This window comes from Saccostrea cucullata, unplaced genomic scaffold, assembly GCF_032062105.1.
Source record: "Saccostrea cucullata isolate Sc308-1 unplaced genomic scaffold, CSIRO_AGI_Scuc_v1 ctg1235, whole genome shotgun sequence".
Taxonomy (NCBI): Eukaryota; Metazoa; Mollusca; class Bivalvia; order Ostreida; family Ostreidae; genus Saccostrea; species Saccostrea cuccullata.
Window position 1 is genome coordinate 37,056 of NW_026921301.1, and position 14,229 is coordinate 51,284.

Genomic DNA, 14,229 nt, shown 5'->3' on the forward strand with positions numbered 1-14,229 from the left:
TTTTTAGCAATCCAGAACAATTGAAAATTCTGTTGTAAAGGATATGACTGGTTTTACTTTTTGACTTAATTGTACTTTTCATTCCAAATATATTTAGAGCTGAGGTTCAATTTCGAAACTAGAACTTTTCTTTTAAAAGATTCATTACAAAATGCTGCACACAAAATAAATTAATGAGTTGTATTGCCAAAACATCCCTAAAACAGCGAAAAATTGGTTATGAACATAATTGATGTTAATGTTTTGATAAAAGAATTAAGAAAATTTAAAACAAATAAATAAATTTTAAAAAATAATAGAATATGCTCTAAAAATTTGTATGCTTTTTTCTATTTCAGAAATGGGAAATATATTTAACAACCTTATCATTTATATATTTTTTATATTTATTATATTATTTATATAAGACACTCTGAGCAACATATTAGTAAAATTTTTGTAAAAATTGCCGAAATTAATAGAAGTAGAAAACACTTTTTTGAATGGCAATTCAAAAAAATTAAACTAAAAGATGAAAAAGTTTGCTCCTTATAAATGTTTTTTTAATATACGCACATTCGAAAAAAAACTTTAAAAAATTAAATCATCTTGTTTGAGTGAATTTTTTTTAAGATTATCGTTGTAGTGATATTAATGTATACTGAAAATCTAATACGTCCTTTTAATTGTCTGTGCGTCTAGATGTAAACACAAAATATCTAATTAAAATGGATTGTAATTGAAATCGTTCATGGATTCCGATGACAATACACAAAAGTTTTGCTTTTTGCAATTATTGCCAATCGTTTAGCTTTTTTTTAAAAGCAAACATGATATCTATTAAATGAAGGGTTTTGATGACAGGAATTTTTTGCAAAATATTGATTTTTACATTTTAAAAGACAAATGGCAAGAGAACAGGGATGTACAATTGATGCCTTTAGCAACTATGCCAGACAAAGGATAGTATATGTTTCATCCTTTTATTGTTCGTGCTTTTCATCGAATTGGGATATTTTATCCTTCACTCATGATCATATAAGATTTTTTTTTATGAATTTACATCAAAACATAATGACTTAAAAAAAGTACTGTTTCCACTTAATCACATAATTTCTCAGATTTTATCCGTCGCTTCATTGGCCCTCTAACCTAACCCTTCTTTCAAACAACATTAAAACCTGCTTTCATAACGAAATTTTAATTTCGTGTTTCCTATTTTCCAAGATTATATTCGGAAAAAATTTAATAATTTAGTAGGATCACAATATTTGATTTTTTTTGGTTATTAGTGTACATGTATTGAATTTAGATTCAAAGAAAATATACAAATAGTGATAATCCATGACGTTAATCGAAAAATAGTTTCTTTGATGTAAAATTAAAAAAAAATAAATCTTCATTTATAAAGTAAACAAAAAATATATTAATTTTTTTAATGTTTATGATTGATTGTATAGTTAAAGTTATATTTTTTGCAGGTATCCATGTGAACATTGAAAAAAAAACCATATTGGGTGAAAACCGCTACTGAACAAGTACATCATACAAAAGCCATGGATGTTGGGGATGTTTTAAATCGGCTTCGCCGCAATGCCAACTCTTCTTCATCTTCCTCAGAAGAGGATGTTTTCACCGAGTCCAATAACCTGGCGATGTTTGTCGTTATCCCCATCTTAGTTCTAGTGTATGGAGGCTGCGCCTGCATATACCGTTGCTATCAGTGCAGACGATACCTTAAACGAAAGAATATATTTCATGAAATAATAATAAGGATCCGAGGGAGAGAGGCGGATGAAGACAATGAGGTATGTGAATCGCCGGAAGATGCTTTGCAAGAAATTCACCAGGATGAAGAATCGCAAGTTGAACCTGGAGGTGGAGGTCATTACGTGCATTCGAACCATAGTTCTCCTGGACCGGATGGAGCCGTGCGGTATGTCGATTACGATACAGATTTACGGTCAGCAATGTCCACACCAGGAATTCAGTATACAAGGAACAATTCTATAAAATCAAGAAGATCAAAGCTTGTATTGGTTCACAGTGGAACGGATTCAGAAATGAGGTCTGATTCGGGGATATTAGAGGATTCCTCTGTTACGCATGCGTCGGGTTCTGGATCATCGAGTCGTAGGATATCGGAGGTGAACTCACTTGAAATTGAGGAAAGTGATCATTCCCTCACAGATAGAAACCGTGCGAAAGCATTTGTTTCAAATAGGACATCTTTTACTACGATAGGTGGCACAATATATTCTTCAGATGAAAACACAACGAACACGAATAACAACAGCATTTTACTTGCTACAGAAAACAATAACTTTTACGTTACCAACGATGACACTTCAATCGCTGTAAATCGTGTTTCACACAATGATGAGGACAGAAGCATGTTACTTGCTAAAAACTCAAGCAAAGCAATAGCAATACAAGGAAGCGAGTCATCTCAAAGCGACGTCACCAAAACAGTTGCTTTAAACAGAAAATCATCTAATACTAACGTTTTATCTCAAAACGACGTCACCAAAACAGTTGCTTTAAACAGAAAATCATCTAATACCGACGTTTTATCTCAAAGCAATGTTACCAAAACTGTTGCTATAAAATGGAAAGGATATAAACAGGATAATACCGACATTCACTCTTCATCTGTCACAAATGAGAGGCTACAGATGGCTACATTGGTAAATGAGCTACAGATGGCTACATCGGTAAATGAAAGCACATTATCACTCACAAACGATAACACACAGAATACTAGAAATGATAATACGTCGTATTCCACAAATGGTAACGCGTCATTTGTAACAAAAAGTAGCACACAAAATATTACTCACGACGGCAAACAAGTGGTAACAAATGACAGTAGTTCAGCAACTCTCAATGTGAGGGCAAATGAAAACCTTTCGCTAAAAAGCAACAGTAATGCAATTAATACCACAAACGTCTACTCAGAAAATGTATCAAACGCCAGCAAATCTTTGGACATGAATAATAGAACAGTTACAACAAACGGAAATACAACATATGTTTCAAACGAAAGCACTACAGATGCAGCAATCGAAGGCAGATCATTTACATTAAATAGGAACGCACTACCTTCTACAAGGGAAAGCACAGTATTTTTTGAAAACAACAACCCTCAGTATGCCGCAGATCGTATCGAACCAGTGTTAACTAAGGCTAGCATATCATTTGCTACAAACGAAACCACATCAGTTGAAACAAACAAAAACACGCCTTATGCTACAAACGGCAGCACTCAATTAGCCTTAATCAATGGCGAACAAGTGAATACAAACAATGAGGCATCAATTGCAACAAATGGCAGCATACGATTTGCCCCAAAGCTCGGTGAATCAGTTTCTACAAACGATAATACGTTAAATGCAACAAACAACAGCAGATCATATACAACGAACGACCACAGGACCTCTGTTACAAAAGAAAGTACGTCTTTGGCTGCAAACAATAACATTCAATCTGCTTCAAACGCAAAGGCAACATATGTGGGTAATGGCAACACACAGTATGTCTCAAATCAAAGCAGCTCACAGTCTACGAAACATGACATATCACTGGCAACAAACGAAAGTACGTACTCTTGTACAGACGACAGGATACCAAATACCTCAGATGGAAGCACACCACAAGCTGCTAATGGTACTATCCAATTTTCCCCAGACCATAACAGATCATTATCCTCAGGAGAGAGCACACAGCTTGATTCATACCAAATTATATCAAATCACCCTAACACATTTGATGCAAATGGAGGCTCTCTATTTTCCTCACACAATAAGGATAGAGTGCCATCTGCTACAAATGATACAAGACCATTAGCTACAAATGGTAGTACACAATATGACATAAACGGAAGCAGACCAATATATAATATCAATGGTACATCAAACGCTTCAAATGGAAGTGTGTCATATGCTACATACGATAACAAACCACCAGCTACGAACACTAACACACCAAATGCTATAAACTTTAGCACACAGTTTGCTTCAAATGGAAGCAGACCGGTGGTTACAAACAGAAGCACTTCATACGCAGAAGAAGAAAGTACGTCGTTTGTTGCAATCCATAATATACCCTCGACTACAAACGGTTCCACACCCTATGCTACAAATAGCAGTAGTCAATATGCATCAAACCAAACGACTACAACCAATGGAATTTTATATTCGAAAAATGGAAGCAGGTTGCTTACTTCAAATAATAGCAATCCAACGGTTTTAGACGGTGATACGCCATATGCTTCAAATGATAGACCACAATTTGCCACGAACCAGGGGACACCAGTAGCGAAAAACGGAAGCATATCATTCGCTACAAACGAAAACACTCCATCTGCTACCAATAGTGACACGCCATATGCTACAAATAGCAGAGCAAACTTTGCTTCAAACCAAATCAGATCAATGGTAACAAGAAATGACTCATCATATGCTACAAACGAAAGCAAAATGTTTAATGAGAATGGTAAGACATCAAATTCTTTCGATTACTCACAACAATATACAAATGGCAGAACGGCCGCAAACCATAGCAAGACAGCTGCTGCAAACGATAGCGCTTCAATAGAAGTCATTCCAAGTGCCATAAATGATAGCAAGCACATTTCACCAAACGATTCTAAATCATTTGGTTCAAACAGAGGCACTTCAATTGCTACGAACAGTATGACACCATTTGATACAAATAACTGCATACCAAATTCAGATCGTCATTCATCGTTTGCAACTGACGGTAGCGACCAAATTGATACAAATGGTCGCAATTTTTCGACTATCAATCAACACACATCTTTCGCTAGAACAGAAAACACGCCATTTGGTGGAACTGGTTACAGGCAAGAACCCACAAGTGGTAACACACCATATGTTACAAACAAAAGAACTCAATTTGCTATGAAAGCAAATGAAAAATCTGATGCTTCACATATTCAAAGACATACTTCTAATAAGTATACAGCATATGGTGCAAATGGAAGATTACAAAATGCTGCAAAGGAAAACATATCAAACGCTTCAATGGAAAATATACCAATTGGTACAAATGAAAACACACCCATTGATGTAAATGAAAATATACCACAATCCACAAATGGTAGCGCGGAACCAAATGCTACAAACCAAGCCATACCCTTTGGTACAGATGATAACTTTCAATATACTAGAACAAGCACACCATTTGCACAAAACAATAACAAACCAATGGCATCAACTGGTAGCACATACTTCGATGCAAACAAAGGCACTGCAATACCGAGACACACATGGGTGCCAAATGCCACCAACGAGAACACGCCATTTGATGGAAACAGTAACAGTCCAAATGGTGCGAACAGAAACATACCCTTTGCTACAAATGGTAACACATCATTTCATGTTAACAGTGCTCAACCATGTACAATAAAGAGTGACAAACCCTATGCTACAAATAGTAATCCATTACATGCTTCAAACAATACCACAGCATATGATGGTACAAACCAAAACCCCCCCGTTACTTCAAAGGGTAACACCTCAAATGCTACAAATGGTAACTTGCCATACGACACCTATGGAAGAACTTCATTTCCTAACAGTAACACGGCATATGTTGCAAAGAGAAACATGCCATATGCCGAAAACGGTAGAACTTCATTTAATCCAAATAGTGGCACATCGTATGCGCCAAAAGAGAATCAACAGAATATTACAAACAATAGAAAACTGTCAGATGAAAGTAATCCTTTGTTTTCAAAAGACAGTGCCCCATATGCCTTGAACACTAGCTCACGATCTGCTGAAAACGGTAGTAAACATTTACCGACAAACAGTCCCATACAAGTAGCTAAATCCGACAATAATACATTTCCTATTAACAATAACAAGTCATTGACACCACAAGAAATTAATCCGGTGTCTAAAAACCACAACCCAGCAGTTGCAACGAACGGGGTCCCATCATTCAACAAAAATGGACGCAATCCATTGACGCCACAAGTTCATCCATTATTAACTACAGACGACAACAACAAACCAATGGCTAAAAATGGCAATCCACGTGGTACAAGCGGTTACACACCATCTTTCGCAAACAATAGCAAACCACCTGATACTAATATTAGCTTCTCAAACCGAAACAAACCAGCTGTTACAAACAATAGCTCATCATCTGCTACAAGAGACATAAACTCAAAACCTACAAATGATAGAAAACCATTAGGCAGCACATCAAATGCTACAAGCAGTAGCACACCACTTTCCGCAAACCGCAGCGAGCAAATGGCTAAAAACGGAAGTACACCATTTGCTACAAACAGTAGCACGCCATTTGACACAAACAATGGCAACAATCCATCTATTATAAACAGCAGCCCACCATGTGCCACTAGTAGACCATTCTATACAAACAATAGCCCACCATGTGCCACTTTCATTGGTAAACCATTCTCTTCAAACGGTAGCCCATCCTTTGCCTTGAATGGCAGTAATTCAGTCAAAATGCAAAATCGCAAACCATCACCTACAAATGATAGCAAACCATGGATTGAAAACAGCAGCAAACCATTGGCTCCAAATGTTAAAAGAACACCATCACCAGATCGTGCTCATTATATTTCAACGTCGGAAAAGGCCTTTCAAAGTGACGACGTGCCCTTTCAGTTTAAATCTCCAAGAACCAACGATGTTGGGCCGAGATATATGGACTGGAGAAATAACGAGACGACAAAAAGATTTTGGAAATCGGACACAAAATTTAGTTTTTCGTCCGATTCAGGGATAAGTGTTATAAGTGACCACAAGATGAATTGTCCACTTTCAAACAGCGCAGTTGAGCCGAGACGAACAGCTAATCACGGAAGAATGAATGCTCCTCTGAAAAATATGGACCAGACTTTAAGAAAAACAGTATCAAGTATGAGCAAAAAAGATTACAAACAGTTTATTATTGGACCATGGAAGTGATGAACTTGTTTCTTTTACATTGTACATGTTTCTCTGAATACGAGTTGAAGTTGTGGTTTTTCCTGATTTTTTACTTTTTGTAAAATGAGGGTGAAAGAGTTACCGGTAATTTGTATGAATGAAATGACAAAGTAAAACTGTTAATTTTCTTTTGGAAGTTTCTACCAACGCTGAGTAAGATTTATCCTCTCTCTATCTCTCTCTTTCTTTCTCTCTCTCTCTCTCTCTCTCTCTGTTACACTAGTTGTCTAGATTTTTTTATCTACGTATATAAGGTTAAGCATTACAAAGTATTCTCATTGAATGCTTCTTTTCATAAATATTTTCATGTAGATGATCTGAAATCGTAGAATTACAAAAAAGATATTCTTTTTCAGCATTGAACAGATTGTACATTTTTTAAAAAAGGTATAGCTACCGAACGTATTAAAATTTGATATTCTTACCGAACGTAAATTCTAGCTACTGAAGTTGATATTCTGTCTTAATTGTTTTTGTGTTATCGTAGCGAGTTTTATGTGTATATCTATAAGACATAAAATTATATGTGCATTTTTTGTCGATGGATATATTAAAACATCTGTTTTTAAAATGTTAGTCTGGGTAAACATTTTCACTTCTGATTCATTTCAGAGATATCACACACACACATTGTAACATATAAATTGTAATATTTCCACAAGAAATTTTATTGTCTTGTTTGTTATTGTTTTGTTTGTTAAAGAAAAACGATTGTTGTATTGTTTGTTAATAAAAAAACGCAAGAATTTTTTTATTCAAATATCCTATTTCATAGGATGAATTTCCTATATCATATTTCAATATGATTGTAACTACATTTATTATATAACTAATGTGTATCACTCAATTTTACAGTTGATTTTACGCTATTACGTGACGTCGTTATCCGACTTTCCGGATTCTGAATCCATATCACCACTCTCTGAAACTGGTGATGTAGTACGCAGAAACATGACGTTAAATGTCCCTTGTTATTATGGTTTGTTTTATGGATAAATATTATACAATTGGTCTCTAAAGTTTTATTTTGCTACATTTAGCTAGTTATAAGGGGGTATATGAACAAGGGACTTTTTAACGAGCTCGAAAAATTACGTCATGTTTCTACGTACTACGTCATCAGTCAGAGAGGGGAGATTGGGTATGGATTTAGAAACCCACAGTGTGGTGATCCGGAAAGTCGGATCACGACGTCGTGTGATTGCATAAAATCAACAGTAAAATTGAGTGATATACATTATATATAATATGTTTTGCTTATACGGTGTGCCCGTTGGGGCGAGCGCAGTTATACCATCAAAAATACGACTTGAAACATTGATCAGCTACTTCAAACATCAAGTCGCACATCACAACTAGCTGTGAAGTCACATGACGTAACAGAGCTCGTCGGAGCTTACGGAGACAGCCGAGCGTCTGGTTGAAACTATAGACCTAGTGCAATTTTTGACGAAAGAAGTTGAAGAGTATTTTCCTATTGCTTTTGAGATTTTTAAAATCCAAAGACCTTTTATTTAATTAATTTATTTATTCGCCATTATCGCATTGAATCCTGGTAGCAAAGGAATTTTGAGAAGGTTTCACACAAAAATTTACATGACGTACGTACAAATTTCATTCCAAATTTCCTTTGTTCTTACACGTTTGTCTATTGAGATCGCGACGCTGGCTATAATAAATGTGTACTCTGATTGAATTTGGTTGTTATATCTTTAAAAAAAAATCTTATTTAAATTGACTATCATTTCTAATGTTTTATTGAGAGGTCATAAAAAGCAATAAAAAGCAATGTTAGACCAAGGACTAAGATATTAGACCTGTCGATGAGATATACCCTTAAATTGTCACCTACATACGGAGCTTACTTCTCTCCTTTGATTCGATACAGAAGAGCATGTTTTAAATATGAACAATCTCTTAAACGATGTAAGTTAATGACAAACAAGTTATGAAGCAAGAATATCATCAGTCTCGTTTAAAGTCATCATTTCGTAAGTTCCAAGGTTGATATGATGACCTTGTCGGCAATTCAATCTATCAAGTCAAATGTTGACTGATGTTTTTCATATTAATTGTTAAGCCATTATTTACACACCGAATTGTCGACGATTTTACCGTTATATCCCGAACATGACAATGGGCACACGACTGATGTGACCGATCGGAAGGGGATGCTCACTCCTTGATCCATGGCACCTGATCCCACCTCTGATGTTTTTGAGGTCTGTACGGATTTGCTCTACTACCCTATTTTGTAATGTTTAATATTCGAGCTTGAACGTTATTCGAGATCTCTGCATATTTCATAAACCGCTAGGTACTTCAGATCACGGGCGGGATCAGTTAATCTCATTTGTGTTCGTTGGTGTTAGACAATGATCAAGTTTTAACATCAGTGTTGGTAAAGGAAGTTTACAATCACAAGAGACAGCACAAGATACACGTAAGACAAAAAAAAATGTAAAACAAAACATTTATTGACTGTATTCTCAGGTAAAATTCGTTTTATATAGTCCAACGGTAACACTTATTAATATGTTGCCGATGAAACCAGACAATACATGTATAATATTGCCTGAAAATATACAAAAATGAATACTTCAAATGCCATGCAAAATTTGAAATATGTTCTATTTTGTTTTCTTGCACTTCATTATTTTTTAAGGAAAAGAAATAAAGTACTAGTGGATGGTACCGTTTTCCAATAAAATTTTGTCCTAGTCGCAATCTGGCGAATTTTAAAAAGAACAAAAATGTTGGCAAATGGAAAAAATAAATAAACTGGGCAGAAATGACAATATAATTGGTATTGTTTCCCTTATTGAAGGACTACAGCCGCAGAGATGCACAAAGCAACTTTTAGTTGAGAGAATTCTGACATAGGAAAGAGTTGCCTACCCATTTTTTTAACCAGAAAGTTACAGTTTATAATGCAGCTACGTGTACTGATCCTTGCCAAAACCATAAAGAATGACATTTAAATATTATTGTTTTGTGATGTTATCTCAGAAGGCACGTTTATTAGTTTACGTTCACACAGAAATCGATGATTAAACGCTTTAATTTCCGCTCTCAGCGCACCATATTTATCGTCTGAAATATTGACATATCATTGGCATGCTTTGAGAATGAAAGGTCGTTCTTAGATTAAAAATTTATCAGAACTATTTGTTGAGAGATTGATAAAGAAAGAAAGAGCAATATGAGGAGCTGAGTTTGCTGCAAAAGGAGCTGTATGTAAATTCACGAACATGTATAATGAAGAATTTAATTTAAGTTTTATCGGATGCAAACAGAGGTCATGTGATCACATCTAATTATAATAAAGCCCGATACTCGCACATAACCTCGGACGTCAAAGGTGTTCTACCATCTTGCTGGTTTAGACATGTGATCTTATTTGAATTTCGTTCAAATGTCATTATACTTTTTTTCATACAATGTACATTATTTTGTGGCGCGCTCAAAACTTTGCTTTCAAACCTACTAACATAATGTTGCAATCGAAATCTTTTTTACAGTGAAGAATTACACAAAATTAAGAAACCTTTTTTAAAGGGGCTGGGGGTTGTTGCCATTTTCAGACTATTTTGACCCCCTTTAGAAGAAGAGCTTCACATAAAGAGATAAAGAATAATCAAATTTTAAAACTAAAATGTATGAAATTTTTATTTGTCAAATGATAGTTGACAGCTTAAGATATCATATCTTAAAAGTAAGTTAAAATCTGTTGGTCAATTTGTTGACCTCCCTCCCCCCCCCCCCCCAGTTAAGAACGCAGTGCAAAATATGAAATGAGTGAAAAGGCAGTTTCTGGCGTAGAAATGTATCGAGCTGATGCGTATTCCTCCACCAATCACATCCTAGGTTTGAATGGAGTATGGCGGAGGATGTCGAGGATTGCCGATTGAAAGCCTAATATTGAAAAAAAAAACATAACTTATTTTAATATTTTTACATCTGTGGGTGATTTCTTAAAAATAGTTGTGTTCTATAGTTTTTAACCCATTAGGGCCAAATATGCATTATTATTTTCTATCCTCAACGATAAAAATTGAATGGGTTGAAAATGTCGATCACTAATTATGTATGACGTTTCTATGAAATTACGTAGATTGTTTATGACCAAACAAACTGATTTTACACAGTTAATAAGATGACTAACATAGGTTATAATAAAACAGATTGACAGATATTGTTCCGATTGGTGGTAACTTTAGCAACAGAACATATACAAAAGTTTGGTATATTTTATTTAATTCAGTGGAATGTTGAAAATTACAAATGAAAATATAACACAGAATATTTTAAATTAAAAAACAAAAATGCCATAGTACCTTTATGGCAGTTGCCATAGAAACGGTTGTTTGGAAATGCCAAATTTTCAAATTATGTCATTATTCAACTTATAAACCTTTGTGTGAGAGTTTTACTGAGTTCACTGGATATTTAGTTTATAAGTTGTTGATTTATTGCTCATCTTTAAGTTGTTAGATAACGTCAAATTTCGGTCAAGTCATACGTTTTGTATCCCGGGATTCATCTATCATATATTTTGACATAGCTTGGGAAAAATGCATTAAGTTACTTGTTTTCTTGGCATAAGAAATTTAAGAAAAATAAATGTTTAAAAAGTTTTTAGACGCTCTTTTTTATATTTTTAACAGCGTTAATTACTGTTCTCGACATTGCTACTGAAATTGGAACATCATATGGAAAGATGGTTAGTATTTTGAAATATGAGTAAAAAAATGAAGATAAGTTGGCAGTAGCTTTTCTTGAGAAAAAAAAAATGGAGAAAAGGGCAGCATAAAACGTATTAAAATTGGACATTTTTAAGTTGACGTGACATATCTAACCAGTGAACGGGTTTATTCCATTTTAAAGCTCGTGTGACCTTATTGGTAATAGGAAAGTAGTGAAATTTTTCAATGTGCATTTTGTTCTATATTATGAATATGCCTGTTGATTGATTTCATCAAATCACGATAAAATTTTAGAAAGAAATTCCACGAACTTTTGGATCAACCCTCGTATACTTGTAAAAATTAAGGACAGACAACATAGTTACAAAAATGTCATTAATCAATCCGACGCAAACCATTCAACTTTAAAGCGGAGGACCTATTTTCTGAAATTGAATAGTACCATCTGCTGTATTTCATATTTTTGATAGTTTGATCTTGTTCTTATATGAATAGGAAACATAAATGTTTAAAAAGTCTTATATTTTTATCATATTATTTATTCTACTGCAGTAGCTTTCAACCATAAAATTTGATTTTTATTGGCCAGTGAGCTATCATAAATTAAGGCATGTGTGTTTTTTTTAAAAACAATATCTCTAGGAAAGTTATATTAAATTTTTTGGTACGTTCCAAATATCTGATAGGAAAGAAAACTTTTTCTTTTTCAAAATTTGAGTCGTTATTTTGTTTCTTTGTCTGTTTTTTTGTGGATGAAGGTCCCTCTCATCAAAACGCCACCACTTGCCGGTGGCGACCTGCAAATTAATTTTTAACTATACTCGGCTCATAAATCCATTGAGCAACTGTTGAATATGCAGTGAGGGATCTTTTTTTGTGCCAGAAATACGTGAAATGTGATTAATTAAAGTATATATGTCATCAAACTTACTGCTCTCCACATTACGCAGTGAGATTTGTACCCGAGACGTTAGAATCAAATGTCACCTCTCTAATATCCGTTATTGTAAGGTTATAGACATTATATCCGTTTGTTTGGGAAATGTACTTGGTTTTAGACAACGTGGGATAACTCTTCTAGTCCTCTGAACTTTGTTATAGCAGCCCATAAAAGAAAATACTATGTAACATTGTTATTTCACTCATGTTCAAAGCATACCAAAATGACAAGGTATAAATCTTTAAATCTTCGTGGAAAATGGTCATTTTCCCAGATTATATTGAGGAGCAGTGGGCCTGTCTAACTCTATCGGTATCGGGAAAGATACTTTTTGGACATACTGACCACAGGTACTTGTGGATAGATATAGAAAAACAACTGAAAACAATTTTTTTTACCAGATAAATTTTTTTTTAATTTAATTTTTTTATTTTTTTAATAATCAAAAATTCAAGGTCATAATTAGGACACATCACACCCTTACATGATAAATAGTAATAAATGGGAATTATGTCTGAATATACTGTGTATTTAACACCTACTAATCTGATATGTTTATACAATTTCATTGAATCTGTTGCTATTAGGGATAGAATACTAGTATCTTAAATCATTTACTACCGGCAGTTTCCAATATTGTTTAGGGTTTATGCACAGAGAGTCAAGTTTATTGATAAATCACTTCAATTTTCCTATATTTTTTTTCTTATTTTGTATCCCCTCTTTACCTTAAATAATGTTCTCTGATATCAGTGTCCTTGGGGAATTAGGAGTCAAGTTTACCCTCAGCAACAACTTTTGCTCGCATTTTATTATTTAAGTCTAGCATCAAAACTGTTTTTTTTATTTTTTGTGTAATTTTCATCTTTACATTTTGGCTTTTTTAGAAATTTCTTCAGATATTTTCTCCTATGCACTTGTTTTTTAATTGTAAAGGAAACTATTATTTTTTGCTTGAAATTCACAGGACTCCTCACAGCCATTTCATTGTAAAGTTGCACTGTGTTCGATGTTTCACATTTTCTCTATCACTGTGTCGGATTCTGAACCATTTTTAAAATTACGATTGAAGTTCACTAGCATCTTTAGTACTGGAAATATCGTGTTCAGAATGTTTCCTTGCTACGACCTTGAGCCTGTATTACCCCTGTATTTATAAGGACCGTAATCTTGTACAACAGCTAGTCGCCTTTCACTAGGTCGATACAAATGGTTTTGTTAATCTTATTTAATAATCGTTTGGTTCATCGTACCAATGAACTGTAAATTCTTCCGTAGTGGTCAAAATAAAGTATTTGCAAGGCTTTTATCCAAGGTTCTATATTTCGTTGTTAATTGCACACATTCATTAAATCTAAAACTTTAGCCTTTTTGGCACTTTAAACCAGAAAAAGGAAAATGAAATCGCAGAAGAATATTTATTCTATATAAATCATAAATCAAAAAAAAAACTTCGTCACATGTCAACAAAATGCATCTTATGCATCTTGCTTATAAACAAAGCCGAAATATTTAATGTTGAAATGACTGTAACTAGATGGTTAGCATAGAAAATGATACAGTAAAGTACCATTTTATTGACAACCGATCAATCATTTCATAGGTAATTTAATAC

At 34.2% G+C, this 14,229-nt stretch overlaps 1 protein-coding gene across 1 annotated transcript; it reads left to right on the forward strand.

The window, feature by feature from the left end:
- The first annotated feature begins 1,462 nt into the window (after positions 1 to 1,462).
- Positions 1,463 to 6,976, forward strand: LOC134259667 (uncharacterized). Its single transcript, XM_062742262.1, has one exon. The coding sequence runs from the start codon at positions 1,536 to 1,538 to the stop codon at positions 6,945 to 6,947; it is 5,412 nt and encodes a 1,803-aa protein (XP_062598246.1). The 5' UTR covers positions 1,463 to 1,535; the 3' UTR covers positions 6,948 to 6,976.
- The last annotated feature ends 7,253 nt before the right edge of the window (positions 6,977 to 14,229 follow it).

Bases quoted from the DNA above. Each gene is read 5' to 3' on its own strand.
- LOC134259667 (XM_062742262.1), top strand. From the start codon at position 1,536: ATGGATGTTGGGGATGTTTTAAATCGGCTTCGCCGCAATGCCAACTCT.